The sequence below is a fragment of the Rhinolophus sinicus genome, linkage group LG09, assembly GCF_036562045.2.
Source record: "Rhinolophus sinicus isolate RSC01 linkage group LG09, ASM3656204v1, whole genome shotgun sequence".
Taxonomy (NCBI): Eukaryota; Metazoa; Chordata; class Mammalia; order Chiroptera; family Rhinolophidae; genus Rhinolophus; species Rhinolophus sinicus.
In genome coordinates, this window is record NC_133758.1 from 86,203,359 (window position 1) to 86,221,581 (window position 18,223).

General features: G+C 36.8%; 1 protein-coding gene across 1 annotated transcript in view; it reads left to right on the plus strand.

The window, feature by feature from the left end:
- Positions 1–18,223, plus strand: part of ASB4 (ankyrin repeat and SOCS box containing 4) — a 56,610-nt gene that overhangs the window by 29,014 nt on the left and 9,373 nt on the right. The window contains exon 3 of the mRNA XM_019729745.2: positions 14,887–15,377. Within this exon, the coding sequence (XP_019585304.1) occupies positions 14,887–15,377 (491 nt within the window). The remainder of the gene's footprint in view (positions 1–14,886; positions 15,378–18,223) is intronic.

Here is an 18,223-nt window from a genome sequence, read left to right on the forward strand (position 1 = left end):
TTCATGTTTTCAATATGTTTTAAAAAATGCAGGTAGCTGTTAAAGAAGAAACTTTTTATGAGAACAGACTGTGAAAAACGGCTTGGTTTAATAAGCATTTATAGAGCCAAGCTGTTTTTCTATTCCTTTATTGGCCTTCAGTACTATTTCCTGGATTGTTTTTCTTTCCCATGTTTAAACATTGGTGGGCCCCAGGGATCAGTTGAAAACACACTTTTTCCCATCTAAACTCACCTTCGTGATTTTATCTGATCCCAAATATTACCAAATGGTATTCACTCCTAGATTTGTACCTCCCAGCCTGACCCTCTCCTCTGAATTCTAGCTCATCTATCCAACTGCATATAACCCATCTCCACTCAAACTTACCATGTTCAGACTGAAACTGTGTTTCCTGTACATGCCTCTGTGTTCTTCATCTTAATAAATGACAATTTTGTTTTTCCAGTTGTTCAAGCCAAAAGCCTAGAAGACATCTGTGTTTCCTCACTTTCCCTCACACCTGACACCCCACAAGCCCTGTTGGCGCCACCAAACTATATCTCCAGTCAGACCACTTCAATCCACCTACACTGAGACCACCAAACCCAAGCCACGTTATTTCTTCCTGGACTATAATAGTAAACTTCCAATAACTTCCGCTTTCACGCTTGCCTTTTTTTTTTTTTTTTGCAGTCTACCCTTCCTACAGCCAGCCCGAGTGATCTTTACAAAAGGTAAACCAGATCATCCCCCACCCCCATGCTTCCCCTCACATTTAGAATATGGTCAAAAGTTTTTCCCATGACCTTCTGAGCTTGACATTGTCTGACCCCTGCTTGCTTCAACAGTGCTGTTTTCTACTGCTCCCGATGTTCCTCACCTCTTCTGGGCTTGCCTTCTTTGTGTTCTCTGAGCACAGCCAGCTTGTTCCTACCTGCCTCAGAGTCTCTTACCCTGCTGTTTCCTTTGCCAGGAAAGACTTTCCCCGAGCTCTTCAGATGGTTTACTTCCTTGCTGCACAAATGTCACATCCTCAGAAAACCTTTACAAAGTGTCATCTTCCCTCATTATTCTCCATCACTGTACCCAACTTTGCTTTTCTTCATTACACATCACAACCTGTAACTTTCATATACGTATATGTATGTGTATATACATGTATATATTAACTGTTTTGTCAATTTTCTTCCTTAGCATGTAAATTTCATGAAGTTAGGGACATTGTCTGGGAATACTATGGTATTCCTAGAGCCTAGAACAGTAGTGGTAAATCGTAGAGGCTCAACAAATATTTGTTGAATGGATAAACATACCAAGTATTAGGGACATAAATGTACCAAGCACTAGAAATAGCATCTGTTCTCAAGGATCTTAAAAATGAGAAAGTAGACACCCAAATATGTTACTCATTAGCGTGAGATAATAAAATTTTTATAGTGCAGAGACAAGTAGCAGAGCCTAGGGGTAAAGGAAGGTTTTCTGGAAGACATGGCACTGGACCTTGAAGGATGAGTCATGTTAATCAGAAAGAATAAATTCAGGTCATTGCAGGTCAAAGAAACAACATAAGCAAAGGTATGTTGGTGTTTGCACAGAACTACAGGCTGCTCAGTAATTAAAGCAAAGTGTGAGACAAAGAACGACAGGATAGAAGCCTGGGGAAGTAGGACCTGGATTGTGGTGTCTTTGTTTCTTATGATAAAAAGCTTAGACTGTATCATATAGAAAATGGAAGGATTCTACAGGATTTTAAGAGAGATAGCAATATGGTCAGGTATGCATTTTAAATATATTACTCTTAGAAATATGTAGGATGAATTTGAGAATATAAGTGCTTATGGGGGAAATGTAAACGTACAAACTAGGTAGTGGTAATAGGATAGGAAGTAATGGCGTCAAGACTTGGCGATTGATGGGAAGGGGCCAGGAAATGAGAAAGAAGTAGGAATGGCAGCTGAATTTTTGACTTTCAGTTTGATTTGCTTGAGGCCACAGTGGTGCCATTTATTGAAATACAGCTTATATGAGTGAGAAGATTAAGAAGGAAAGGCGTTTAGTTTGGGACATGTTATGTTTTAGCTCCCAGCGGGCCTCCAGATGGATTTGTTCAGAACAGTAGTTGTACAGGTAGGTCTGAAGCTCAGGGATCAGCTCAAGACTGGTCATGTATATCTCAGCTGCTGTAGTGTAATATAATTCACTTACATAAATTCACCAATTTAAATGTGTAATTCAATGACTTTTAGTATTTTCACAGAGTTATGCAATCACCACTACAATTTTAAAACATATGATCATCCAACAAGAAATTTGTATACTTTAGCAATCACCCTCCATTTTCCTTCAACTGCTGCTCCCCATCCTCTTTGCCCTAGGCCACTAATCTACTTTCTGTCTTTATATACTTGCCTATTCTGGACTTTTCCATAAATAGAATTTATATAATATGTAGTCTTCTGTATTTGACTTCTTTCACTTCCCATAATGTTTTCAATGTTTTTTGAAATGATAAAATGAAACAATATATTAGCACTTTGTTCATTTTCATTGTTGAATAATATTTCATTGTATTGATATACCACATTGTTCACCCATTTATCAGTTGATGTACATTTGGATTGTTTCTATGTTTGAGCTATTACGAACAATGCTGCTGCGAACACTCATGTACAAATATTTGTGTGGACATGTTTTCATTTCTGTTGAGTGTAATTCCTGGGTCACATGGTAACTCTGTGTTTAACTTGTTAAGGAACTGCCATACTATTTTCCAAAGAGGCTGCACCATTTTATATTCCCACCATCAGTGTATGAGCATTCTTATTTCTCCACGTCTTCACTAACAATTGTTACTATCTGTTTTTATATCATAGCTGTCCTGGTGGGCATAAGGTGATATCAAACTGTGGTTTTGATTTGCATTTCCCTGATGGCTAATGACATTGAGCATCTTTTCATGTGACCATTTATATGTCTTTTTTGTAGACATGTCTATCATATACTTTGCTTATTTAAAAATTGAGTTATTTGTTTTTAATTATTGAGTTGTAACAGTTACATATTTTAGATACAAGTCCCTTATTTGAAAACTGTGGATAAGAATGATCAATTGGAGGCCACTGGTGACCCTTGTCAGAGCAGCTTCAGTGAAATAATGGGGACAGAATGCAGGTTGTGATGGACTGAGGGGATTGTGAGTGGTAAGGAGGTGGGTACAGAAATCAGAGACCACACCTTTAAGAAGTTTGGCTAAAAGGAGATCAAAAGAAATTGGAGAGTAGCTAAAAAGGAGAAAATGGTTGGGAGAAACCTAAATATGCTCATAAAATGAGGGCAAAAAGTTGATGGAAAGAGAGATGTTGGATTATAGTAAAGAGATATTTGTTGAGCAACATTCAACTGCTGGGCACATGATCAATTGTAAAGATGGAGGTATTGGTCTTGAATTGAGGGAGAGACCCCTCTTCTCTAAAATGAAGGGAGAAGGTAAAGTAGGTATTGAATTAGTCAACATTTCTGTTTGTTTTACTGCAACCCACAGAAGCTCAATTTAGCTGTGGTAGAAATAACTAGTGCTCATCAATATCTAGTAGTTTTGCTCTCCAGTCTCATGAAAAATTGACCACACTTTCTAATCTAACCCTTGAATTTTAGCAGAATCATATGATTCTTCCACCTGACGACATTTGAAGGAAAGAAAGAAGAGTCACTTTGAAGCTTAAGCAGTGAAAAGTCCATGTAGGACTTTTACTGTCTAGTTTTTTCCTATGGTGTTGTGATAGTGGAGGAAACCTCATGTAGAGATGGTGACGCCACAAGACTGAGGTAGCTTGGATTTCTGAGAGATCAAATAGAGGACATTGGTTCTGAAACTATAGTGGATGCTGTGAGGGTGAAAAATAAACTTTTATTCCATTCATCTGCTGGGATTTGAGTGTTGTTACAACAACATGATTTAGTCTATACTGATTAAATCCTAACCTAAGGAAAATTTAGAATATATTTGCAATTAAGGAAGAGTTGAGTAACCTAGCTAGGGAAGGCTAGTGATGCAACTGGGCAACTAGAACCAGTAATTCAAACTGAATTCAACAGGGTGGAGATGTGTAAACCTGCAACTGGAAAGCCACTGTAAGAAGGAGCAAGATATTTGGTAGTGGTAATACAATCTGCCCCAGAAGATTTGGCATTGTGAGCGTGAATGTGTTGGGTGGGTCATCTGCAGAGGTATTGAAGACATCAGGACAGAGATAAAAGAAAGACTGATACTTCCTATGTCTTCAGTGAAAATGGGAGAGTGAGTGGGAGTTGGTGAGATAGTAAATAAGAAAGGGTACAGAATAACCTCAATGGGCGACACGAACTGGATGTGGATGAGGGGTTGTACACAAGGGTGAAAAAGTAATGATTCAGAAACACCATTGCTGATCTAGATGAAAGAAGTTGTCAACTCCAGACCCAGGAGAATGTGAGAATTAGAGACATGGGGCCTTAGAGAAAATGGTATTTTGTTTAAGATTTCATTTAAGACAAGGCTACGAAAGATACAAGAAAATATATTTGCCGTAGATTGTAGATTGAAAGGGTAAAATTGAAACTAGAACAAAGCAGCCAACTGAAAATATACCTTGGTGACAGTTAATAACAAACTTGACACTGCACAAAATTGCATCCTTGACAAAGAAGCAGACTTGAGAAACAATCCCAGAACACTCAGAAAATGAAAAGCTCTGAATACGAAAGAAAATTTAATCTTTGAATAATAGATGTTTCTGAAGAATGCGTACTGTTAATAACAACCGAGACAATATATGTAAAACTCCTAGTGAGCACTTCAAAAATATCAGACATTATTAATATTTTCACAAAGAACACTGAACAAATGTGCTGTCTTTTACCTGCACAAAAGCCTATAGAAGCATGGTTTTGAACTAAGGCAGGTGAAGTTCAAGCTGATGAGGATGAAGACATCTCTGACAAAACAAGTAGCTAATGAGGATGCTAAATTTCTACCTGAAGTTAATAAACTGAACCAATTTCCTTCTCAAATTCTACTATTATAACCTAGGATAATAATCCATGTTTTCTTCCTCACACATATTAGGGGCCACTATAACCAAGGAGTAAATACTCTTCACCCTGTCTTAGTGCTTTTTCTAAGAAATGTGGAATTTTAAAAGGTGGTGTTAGAAAGCCAGGAGTAATTGACCATATTTTCACACACGCATTTGAGAAATGAGGTTTAACAACTGTGGGAGATTTCTCGTCAATGACCATAACTCGACAATTTGTGGACGATGTACATTTTAAGCAAAAAGAGCTTTTGTAGTTTGCAATACACAAAGAAATGTTTCTTTTTTGAATAGGACCAATATTTTAAAACAGAATAAAAGAAAAAAATTTTTTTTGTCTAAAAAACACATTCATGTGGATATGAAATGGGTAGGTTTGGCTTCTGGCAAAATAAATGAAAAAATATATAAGCCTAGATATAGCTTTAATAAAATATCAAATTTCAACAATAAAAATAGTAAAAGTATACAAACAAGTGAATAAATAAAAAGTAGATTACGTGTAATGGAACAAAAAACGTGGTAGGTTTCTTTTCTTCATAACGTTTAGTATTAGAAAAGAGTAGAACAAACTTATGAAATACTGTGGAGCAAATTATCCAAGAATTCTACACTTTTTAAATATTATTTTCAATGCCGGATGACAATACAAAAATAGTCTCAAGTATTTGTGGTCTTAGAAAATTTTCCAAAAGTTGCCCTGACTGAAAAAATTTATTGGACACGTGACTATTAACTAGATAATGCAAAATATACAAAAAAATTTTATTCTTGTTGTCCAGTGTCTCTTTAAATTATTCAGAGGATCTAGTTTCTCCCCTACTGTTGGAGGAAAACTCAGGTGGGTCCATGTCTTCTCTGGTAACTCTTAGATAAGAAAAGATATATAGTCACTTCGAGTCTCACAGGTCAGTCTCAATCCAAAACATGGATATCCAGGGTGAATAATTCAAGCTTGACTTAAAATTGAGGACCCTGTCCTCTCTCCTGGCTCAAGTCCACTGCAGACCGGAAGTGTACAGCTGTGGAATGGTGCATAATTTCTTCCTGCATTCAGCACTCCTGCTCTTTCTTGCCCACCATACTAATGATGGTTTCCAACCCTGTAGAGCTGGTGCATGGAAAAGAGGGGAGAGACAAGAAGAGCAGGAAAGTTCCTTTTTCTGGGATCTAGCTTAGCCACCTTCTGGAGTTGGCAGAGGTTTAAAACATGGAAACCCAATCAGCACATAGAAACAAAGGAAAAAAACACACTGTAGTTTAGTAAATACAAAATCCAATGCAGTAGACAAAATTGTTTTAGAAGGATCCCTTTTGTTATATTTGGAAATAAACACAACAAGATTAAGAACCCTAGATTACCTTAACAAATTTAGGGAAGTGGGGGGCAAATGGTAAGTAGGAGAAACAGTGGGGTGAGTTTCTGATTTTCTGTTAAGAGCTGTCCTACAGGGACACACACTGCCCACCTTTTCTACCATGCTGCCTACCTTGAGCGTGTGGGTCAGCTCACACTGCAGGACCCAGCTTGCTCTACCTGAGGTAGAACTCTTCAGGCAGCAGGTGAAGTTTGAAACGTACCTACACATCTGATCTTTCTCCTTTCATAGAACTTGGCATTTATTTAAATTTAAGTTCTTTGCCTTCAATAAAGTTTTTTTAATCATTTTTTTCATAATGATCTTATTTATATCCTGAAAAATAAATAAGAAAAACACAAACAACCCAATGAAACATGGACAGAGGCTATGAATAGACAATTCATACAAGTGGAAATCCTATTGCCTGTAAACAGAAGATACTCTACTGGTAACCAGGGGGACGTAAACTAAATCAAAATATTCTTTCATACCATCTAATTGGTGAACATTTACTGTTTGACAGTATCACACACTGGAAATGATGTTGAATCTTCAAACTATACTGATGGAAATACAGAGGATGCCAAAAAAAATGTATACACATTTTAAGAAAGGAAAAAACTATTAAAATTATGTTGATAGTAACCACTTTGAGCACCTCTTGTCATTGCAGAAGTCAAACGTGACCTGTATTCATCTTTTGTTATCGGTATATAGTGAGTATTACAATTTTGTATTAAAATTGCATTTTAATACAATTTTGTATTAAAAAACTATATTAGTTTTTTCCTTTCTTAAAATGTGTATACATTTTTTTGGCACCCTCTGTATAAGTTGATATAACCACTGATGAATATAATTTATATAATTGAAAACTGTCACCCCAAAAAATATTAATTTAAAAAAAAAGAAAGAAAGCCATTTGTGTATTGCAGCACTTGACAGGAGATGGGGAACGGCATTGTGCTCAGCCAGTTATCCGACACCACAAAATTCACACCGTTTTTTACTTCTTTTCAATTCTACTTGTTTATTGCCTGGGTACGTTTATTTCTACTGTGGCTTTGGGTTCAGCAAGCTACAGTAATATCCTATAGTTGATTTAGGCTGCTTTGAATTTTTAGGAAGAAAATCATGATATAAATATATAATAAATCACCTAGTTACTTCATTTTTTGATAAAAGAAAATGTTCATGCTATTCTATTTCTCTCTTGCAAGAAACTCCTGCACAATTTGAAAGCTATTTGTTTTTATGAAAAAGCTAAAACAACTTAACTGTCTTTAGTAGAGGAATGGCTAAACTATAGCTTAATTACTCAATACAATTCTATTCAACAGTTAAAATGAAAAAGAAAATCAGCTCTCCATTCAATATCATAATGGTCACTGATTAGAACAGGTTGCAAAAGTGAGATACCACTTCCCGTGTTTTTAAGAACACAAAATAATAACATATATGTTGTTTATGGATAAACATATGAGTAATGAAAGAACAAAATTTTACAAGGGAATGATAAAAATCAACTTTAGATTAGTAATTGTCTCTGTGGAGAAAGAAATGGAGGGAAGAAAAGAAAAATGGGCTGGGCTTTGACTGTAAAATTTTATGTTGGAAAAAAACTAAAGTAAATATGGCAAAAACTAACATCTGTCAAATATGAGTATATACATGTCTGTTACAATATTTCCTGGAGTTTTCTGTGTTTTTAAATTATTTCTTAATTTTCAAAAAATCTTAGATTTGGTGCTAATGTAATAACAGATATTTACAGGTAGTAGCAACAGATTTCTAACCTGTCTCCATTTTACATATAAACACAAAATACTTTTGAATTGTAAATAAATATAGGCATTTCCAGGAATGCAACTATCATATAAATCAAGGCAAGATTGGACTTGGATTTACTCAGAACTTTACTAAGATTTTTCCTCATGCAGAGTAACATTCATTATGGCAATGATGTTTGTGGTATTTGAACTATAATGCAAAACACCTCTGTCAGTTCAAACATGTAGCTGTTAGGATTCTATAATACATACGGGATTCTACAAAGCAAATCATGATTTCATTATGTTATCTAGGATAGTCATTAACATGTTGAATTTTACAGGACCTCAATGTAATTTATTTATATTATATTAGCAATCATAACTATGCAGTGATAATTATTAGAAATTACTTTCATTTTGCCTATACATGTTAGGTAGACATCATATTTAGTTTTAAAAGATTATGTGTGAAGGTAGATGATATTATCTATGAATTTTACTGCAGAATAGGAAAGGCATGTCTGAAAGTGTTGAGTAGCCAGGGTCTGGCCGCATCCTCCATCTCCCCACTGATCTCACTGCTGACACTCAGGATCTTCAAGAAATCAAGTGCATTTGGACAAGGAGGATGGTCGGGGCTGGTTCAGGGATATGCAGTGTGGACTCCATGAATCTTGGAAGACAGGAAGGTGACAGTTTCTGCAGTGACAGAGACCTCTCCCTGCTCTCACTGTCATGTAGCTTTTGAGGTGACAGAACTTGAGGGAAATGTGGATGCCTCTGAGGACCAACTCGTAGCCTGTAGGGAGTAGAAAAGCCCAGGAGATGGAGCCACAGTGATGACTGAGTACCCAGGAGTAGCCAACTTAACAATGGGCATTTGGAGGCAGTTTCATTTTATTTGGAAAAAAATAAGGAAATGTGAGGTTTTATAATTAGGAGTCATGAAATTGATTCTATCTGTTTTGGGGAAAATGAAAGGATATTATCACACAGTATGGGAGAACAGAAAAAATTAATATTGACTGGCATTGTGTCCCTCGGTAATACTGGCTTCAGGATTATCTTTGCCGTTGGGCCAGGCCTGGCTGGCCAGGCAACATTTCTTATGGCAAGCTCCCATTTTTTTCTGTTCAAAATCGTATCCTCTCTCTCATCTTCGTCTCATTCTCAGTGCACGCAAATCTCTGTCTGCTTTGCCCATAGATGAAATCTGGAAAGTCCTTGGTCTTTATCAAGCAGTGCAAATTAAAATTTTTTTCTGTTTCATTTGCCACCATTCTAGACTACTGTTGGAGACCATCTTGCATAAATTAAAAGGTTCATAAAAGGCTTTCTCTCATTAAAAAGTACTTTACCTCAGAATTAATTTACCCTATTCCTGTAGAATTAAAATAGTTGCAATATTTTTGGAAGTATAGTTTATAGAATATGAAGAAAACCTTTTAGAGAAAGAGACCATGTTTCTGCCTGGAAAGACTCGATACTGCAAGAACATCAATTCTTCCTAAATTGATGTCTGCAGCAAGATAAGTTCCAGATGAAACAAATGTTAAACATTTTTCAAATCTATAATAAAATTAAATTATAATTTATCTGGATAGTTATGCAACTTCTGAGAGGAGTAGGCCATTCAAATATTTTTAAAAAACTCATTTGTTTTGAATTTGATTATCTAAAATTAATATCATTGTATTTAAGAAAAGTCAAAATAAACTGGTTTAAAAATTTATAGCAATTATGATAGCACAGGCTTACATCTTAATTTAATGAAAGGCTCATATAAACGTAAACAAAGCAGAAAGTCTTCAATGTATAAAAGGACAAAAATTTGGACAACTAACCAAAGAAGAAATACCACTAGTTAATAGTTAAGAGAAAGTGTTCAAACTCTAATAATCAAATGAACTCAGATTTTTTTTCAAAGACCAGTTTTTCATTCCAAACTAGCAAAAAAAAAATCTTTTTTAAATATATAACAACACATTTAGTGAGTGAAATAGCACTCTTCCATATTAATGAGAGATATATAAATATACTTTTTGGTAATTATTCATAAAGATCCTTATAATCGCTTAGATGTTTCAGTGTAATTACTCTGTTTTGGGGGAATTTATGCCAAGGAAATAATCCTAAAATTTACATACAAACTTACTAATTGTAGCATTAGTTATAAGATCAATTTTTGTAACAAAATCTTCACGACCAACAGTAAGGTAAACTCACTCTATGGAATAATATGTAGTAATTATTTTTAAATGATATTTAAAATGATTATATAATCTGCAACAACATGGATGGATCTTGAGACTACTATGCTAAACAGAATAAGTCCGACAGAAAAAGTCAAGAACCATATGACTTCACTCATATGTGGGATATAAAACTGGAAGCAACACAGGAACAAGACAAACAAAGAAACAAAAACACAGACACGGACAATAGTTTAGTGGTTATCAGAGGGTAAGGGGGGCCTGGGGATGGTAGAAGAGGGAAAAGGAGATCAAATACATGGCGACGAAGGGAGAACTGACTCTGGGTGGTGAACACACAATGTGACATATAGATGATGTATTATAGAAACGTACACTTGAAACCTATATAATTCTACTAACCATTGTCACCCCAGTAAATTTAATTAAAAAAAAAAAGATTCTATAACAACATGGAAATGCTTATAATAGTAAATAAAAGGCAATGTTGGTTAATAAAAATATTAAAATATGGCTCACCCAAATGTTAATTGGGAAAGCAAACATTCAAACACAACGAGATGTCACTACACACCCAGCAGATTGGCTAAACTTAAATAGACTGAAAATACCAAATGTTGATGAGAATGAACCCTCACGCATGGCTTATGGGCGGGGAAACTGGTACACTTGTTTGACACCATCTAAGGAAGCTGAAGATATGTAAACCCAATTCCTTAGCCATTCCACCCGTAGATATAGAACCCAGAGAAACTCCTTCACATGAACACCAGAGTACAAGCATGTACAAGAATGTTCATGGCAGCAGTGTATGGAATGGTCGGAAACTGGAAATGCCCATTACCAGTAGGATGGAGAATTGTGGATTACTTGTGTGGTGAGGTACAACACAACAAAATGAACAAACGAGACTGAAATAATCCCACATAAGTTATTTTCACAAACATAATGTTGAGTGAAAGAAGCAAGTCATGAAAGAATGTGTTTATTATTCCATTTATATAAAGTTCAAAAATAGATGAAACTAAACTATCTTGTTTGAAGATATATACAAAGGTGGTAAATCTATGAAGAAATGCAAGGACATGATTATCACAATAGTCAGGATAATAGGCATGACAGAGGGGATGTGAGGGAGAAGGATGCATAGGAAAATGAATGTCTTCTCTGGGTCTGGGAGTGTTTGATTTCTTGACTTAGAATATGATTACATGGGTGAGGGCTTTGCAATATTTTTCAAACTGCACGTACGTATTTTTATATATCATGTAATGCATGCTATGTTATGGGTTGAATTGTATCCTCTCCCCGCCCCTGAAAAAGAAAATATGTTGAAGTTCTAATCCCCAATACCTCAGTATATGACCTTGTTTGGAAACAGGGTTGTTGCAGATGTAATTAGTTAAGATTACTGGGAACAGGATGGGCCCCTATTGCAATATGACTCATGTCTTATATAAAGACATATAATAAATAAGACAACCATGTGAAGACATAGAGACACAGAGAGAAAGAATGCCATGTGAAGATGGAGGCAGATCTTGGAGTGACACATCCACAAGCTAAGGAACACCAAGGATTGCCTGTCATCATCAGAAGATAAGTGAGAGGCATGACACAGTCTCCCTTAAAGTCCTCAGAAGGAGCCAACCCAGCTGACACTTCCAGTCTGCATGACTGCAACTAAATATTTGTTGTTTTAAGCCACCTAGTTTGTGGTATTTTGTTACAACTGCTCTAGGAAACTAATACATTGTACTTCTGCATTAAAAATATTTTTTAAAAATTTGCCAAGTATTTATGTTATAGTCTTTAATTTCTTGAATACATCACAAAATCTAAAATAAAAAAGTAGTCAAATCATACTACTTTGTATATTCCCTGGAAATAGAAAGGCACTGATAGACACATTTAAAGTACTATAAAAATAGGGCTCTCCTATTCAGAAAGGGAAACTTTGCGGCATATCGATTGTACCAAGAGGTCAAGGGTCAATTGTCAATGTCCAAGTACATTAAAAAATAAAGAATGTGATTTGTTCCAAGTTGCCCTGTAAAGTTTTCATCCTGACCCTTTGATTCCCCTCTTTACTGGAAATTCTCCAGTGTTTGAAGTGACCCTGCATAGGGCTTCTGGGAAGACATTCTTATTCATTGCATTTCACTCCAGAGAAAAGAAAGGCTGACCTGAAAGGAGACCTGACCCAGAACTTCTCCAGGGCAGAATACTGATGAACACAGATGGCTCTATGAATGATGATCTTTGGTTATAATTCTGCGTTCTGCAAGTTAGGGAGGGTACTGACAGATTCAGTTTACGGAGCAGTATGCTCTCGAAAACTTTACTGGGGGACGATTTTGTATAGGATACTGAGCATGTCTGTAACAATATTGCCTTTCTCAAATATGTTCCGTATGACCAGAGGATGCCATAAAAAAGGGGCATAGAGGAGCAATACATGGTGAACGATTTTTTAAATTAACAAAATGCAGCATGATTTCTATGTTAATTACTTTCAAGTTTTCAAATACCAAATGAAAGCAAAGTACAGAAAAGTTTTCTTCTAGAAAACTAATGAGGTAGAATAACATAGTGGTAAGAGATTTTGAAGGCAGGCTGTCTGTTTTCCAACCTTCCATCTATTGTTTCTTAGCTTGGTGTAGTTATTAGCCTCTCTAAGTATAAATTTCTTCATCTGTAAAATTAGGGTAAAAATTGTACTTCCTGCAAAGGATGGCAAGATTCAATGAGGCAATATATGAAAAGCATTTAGCTCAGAATTTTGCACATGGTAAGTACTTAATAGATATTTGTTGCTGGCATAATAATAATAATCTTTCCAGATTTATACTTGAAGTAGCTATATACTACATTTCTAGTAGAATTACGAAAGGGTAAGGGGGGGAGGAGGGTAGCAAATGAAGGTAAAAGAAAAAAATTCTAGTAGAATTAATAATAGAGTAGATTCCCCAGGGGTCACTTGGTTCATCCCATTAAATTACGCAGAGAAGGAAAATTTCAGCTTCTCTAGTTGACCATTCTAGTACTTAACATTCTCTACCAGAAAAATAAAATTCACTTCAGTTTCCTGGTCCATTAGATAAATTGGTCGGATTAAATAATTTTTGAGGAGCTTTCCAAGCACTAAAATTTTCTATTTCTTTTCTTTTTTTTTCAGTTGGTTCCATTTTATTTCCTACAATTTCAGAAAGCATTCAGCACATAGCCAGAAAATTATTTCGGGAAAGTCTTGTATATTTTAATTTTTTTTATTAAAATGTATTAGGGTGACAATGCATAGTAAAATTACATAGGTTTCAAGTGTACAATTCTATAATACATCATCTATATATCACATTGTGTGTTCACTACTCAGAGTCAATTCTCCCTCTATCACCATGTATTTGATCCCTTTTACCCTCTTCTACCACCCCCACTCCCCCTTACCCTCTGGTAACCACTAAACTATTGTCTGTATCTATGAGTTCTTGTTTCTTTATTTGTTTGTCTTCTTCCTGTGTTTCTTTCAGTTTTATATTCCACATATCAGTGAAGTCATATGGTTCTCGACTTTCTGTTTGATTTATTTCGCTTAGCATAATAATCTCAAGACATGGAAACAACCAAAGTGTCTTTTGATAGATGATTGGATGAAGAAGATGTGGTATATATACACAGTGGAGTACTACTCTGCCATAAGAAAAGATGAAATAGTGCCATTTGCTACAACATAAAATTTTCTATTTCTAATACCCATTGTCAACTGTAAATCAAGTATGTTACAATCTCTAAATCATTGTCTTTCAACGGGTATTTCTAGTAAACTAACTTCCACCCCTTTCAATGAAAAATATGACCTTTAGGCTAGTTTGATGGTCAAAGTGTTTGTGGTTTTTGTTTTTTCCCCAGTTGTATTCCAGGGTTGCCTTACGACTTGGATGGCTCTAATATCGTCAGTTTTCAGTCAGAGGGCTGGGCAACTTTCATACCACTAAAGTTTTCTTGGACCAAACTTTCAGGTTTTCCTGCTTTGAAAGAGAAGAAAAACATGATTTTGTGAAATATTCAAAGAAATTGATGATTTTTGAAGTCACTTGTATGAGCTTCCAAGGTTGTGATATAACCTTTCTTTTCAATGATATTTACTATTTTATTGATAAAAGTTATTAGTTATAGGAACCACTTTGTATTTCCCAGTTCACATGGGAGTAAGAATTAAAACTCAAGAAACAATTCTCCAGCCTTCCAGTACCCACCAAGCCCCGACCCCCTGTCCGGGTTGTATTTCCTAATTGTCCAGGAGATGGCACTGTTGTTTCAAAGGACTGGCTTTAGTGAGGCCCAGAAATGAAACTTGGAAAAAAAGGGGTAATGTATGGTAGTCAGAGGTTAAAAGAGAAGCAGCAAGAAAAGTCCCGTTTAATTAAACTTAGGTATAACGGCAACACAAGTTTAAACAATTAACTTCCTCAATCTCCCTTTCTAGGGGCGAATGTGAATATGAAGACCAACAACCAGGATGAGGAGACGCCCTTGCACACAGCTGCGCACTTCGGCCTGTCGGAGCTGGTGGCCTTCTACGTGGAGCACGGCGCCGTGGTGGACAGTGTGAACGCCCATATGGAGACCCCCCTGGCGATTGCAACCTACTGGGCCCTCCGCTTTAAAGAGCAAGAATACAGCCGGGAGCACCACCTCATCTGCCGCATGCTGCTCGACTACCACGCCGAGGTCAACGCCAGGGATGACGACTTTAAATCTCCGCTCCACAAGGCAGCCTGGAACTGCGACCACGTGCTCATGCACATGATGCTGGAAGCCGGCGCTGAAGCCAATCTCATGGATATCAACGGCTGTGCTGCCATCCAGTACGTGCTGAAGGTCACTTCCGTGCGACCTGCGGCGCAGCCTGAGATCTGCTACCAGCTGCTGTTGAACCATGGGGCTGCTCGAATATACCCTCCACAATTCCATAAGGTGAGGCTGTGTCCCGGGGCGCCACGTGGAGAACTGGGTAGTCAGCAGGGGTGATGGGGACTTAAAGGGCGGCTTGGTCTGAAATCTCCAAGTAACTTAAGCTTCTTTGAGGAATGATCCTTTGGGCTAAGAGCCTCTGATCATCTACGTGACCTTCCATTTACACGTATAACCCTCGCTATCTCCTTCTAGTCCACGTTTGTTTGGAATCTGGGCTGAGAGAGGGAATGAGAACAAGAGTGGCAGGTAATTGTCCATGTCTTGTGTGAACACCAATGAACTGGTAGTGGCTTCCTGAGGGACTCAGAAAGATCAGAAGGCCACTTTTAGTCTGTAGGAGAGGTGACTGGTGTCAGACAGGCACACACTCGCCATCTCTTGAGCAGAATGTCTGATAATAAAGATGACTGAGCTTGCTTTGGAATTAGATGACATGAAAGGGCCACCCAATTTTCCAGTTTAGTGACAGCTAACATTTATTAAGTACTAAAAATTATATTTATTATATATAATGATTCTACTAATTAAGCACGCTGGTATAAGCATTTTACACTTCTTAATTTAATTCTCTTAATCCTTGTAACAATCCTATGAGGTAAATGATATTATTATACCTATTTTACAGAAGAGGAAACTGAGGCAGAGTAGTTAAGTAACTTGCCTGATCTCACACAGTGGCAGCGCCAGTATTCAACCTTAGATCATTTGGTACTAGTTTCTATTCATATAATATCACACTGCACAGCCTTTATTTCTAACATTTATTGATAATTTTTAAGGGGCTAGCAGAGACCACATGCTAACAATACTCATATGACTAAGACACAGTCCCTACCCTCACGTATGTTTGAATCTAGTAAGAGAGATAAACACATAAACGGATAATTTTAATATGCCGTGGTAACTGATAGTTAGAAGGATAAAGGGTGCTGTAAGCACATGGAAGAGAGAAAGTTTTGCATTAGGTTGATGATGGTAATTAATTTGAAAATCGAAATGCATGTCACCTTAAAATATATCAAATGACACCATACCTAGGGTCCCACTCACTCCAAAAAGAATTAATTAACATGAAGCAGAAGAGTCTCAGGTATTAACTAGCCAACTATTATAGGGCCACAGAAAGCAAATTGACAGAAGTTTCACTAAATTTACAGCTAAATTCTACCTCCTACTTTGGTAAAAGATCAGGAACTAGTCTAAAGTCCTGCAGTGTGAGGCTTAGTTGGAAGAAAAGTGTCACTAAAGAATTTAAGGGGAGTGAACTCAATCAGGGCAAATTCCAGATGGACAACCCAGAGAACGTTTAGATAGAAATATGGCGAGGTCAGTGAATCCTGTGAACCCAGTAAGGGATCTTCTCTTGGTTGTCAGTGTTTTAGTGGAAGATTAAGTTGTTTTCCCCTTTAGAATTATATGTAGTAGTCATAATGTCCTGGAAATATATAAAATTTTAATAGAGAATCCTACATGATTATGATGAGGACTAGAATAATAAATTATAATGTTACAATAATGTCCTTTGTTGAGCTCTAAACAGGCTTTATACAGAGTCTTTCCTTTTATTTTTATAATGAAATATAAAGACAGGCATTCATTGACATTATGTTCATTTAAAGGATAACAGCATTAAGCTATATATTCCTAAAGTCACAGAGAGTAAGTGGGCAAGTTCATTCATTTGTTTATTTAACAAATATTTACTAAGTACCTACTATGTGCCAGGCACTGTTCTAGATGTGAGAGATAGAGCAATGAACACCAACAATAACAAAAACAGCCTTCATGGGAAACACTCTGTAGGGGAGACAGGACAAAAATGAAATAACAAACAAATAATATACTCTGATCTGTTAGGTGCTCTGGAGAAAAGTAAAGTGAGGTAAAGAAAATGAGAGAATACCTTTTTTTTTTGTTTTTTGGTGTTTGTGTACTATTTTACAAAGGTTGATTAAAAAAAATAAGAATGTGAAGGAACAAGTCATGTGAATACTTGAATGGGAGGGAGAGTATTCTCGTCTTAAGAAAAAGCGAGTGCAACTCCCTCCTGAGTTAGGAGGGAGCTAAGCATGTCTGAAGAAGAGCAGGAAGTCAGAGTGGCTGGAGTGGAGGAAGGAGGAAGAGAATTCAGAGAGGTGTATGTCAAGATGGTTTGCGGACCATATCTAACCTTGTAGGCCATGGTTATGTCCTTGGTGTTTTTCACTCTGAATGAGAAAAGACATCACTGAAGGATTTTGAGTTTGGAAATATAAGTCTGAGTTGTATTCTAAAAGGATCCTTTTGATAGCCTTTTGGAGACCAATGCTAGGGGTGGCAAAGGTATTGCAATAACCTAGACACAAAATGAGGGTGGCTTAGAACCACAGTGGAAATGGTGAGGTGGTAAGAAGTGGTCAGATCTGGGCCATGTTCTGAAGAGGAAGTCCATGAGTTTCGCTGACTGACTGTGGGCTGTAAGAAGAGAAGAGTCAAGGATAACTGCAAAGATTTTACCCAAGGAACAGAAAGAATCAAGAGGCTGTTTCTTGAGATAAGAACAAGGCAGGTGGAACTGATTTTGAAGAGAAGATCGGGGATTTTGCTATGCTTAAGATGCCTCCACCTGAATGGGTGGAGATGTCAAGTAGGCATTTTGATACATGAATCTGGTGTTCAGGGAAAGGTCCTGGCTAGAGATACACATTTGGGAGTCTTCATCGTGGTATATAAAGCCAGATGCATTAAACCAATGATGACTATACTATTGTTATTATTACGTATCTGCTAAATCGGTGCTCCTGGGTTTGATTTACCCGCAGGGACCTTTCCGACCAGGAGAGATAATTTGTGAGACTGTCTAGAGA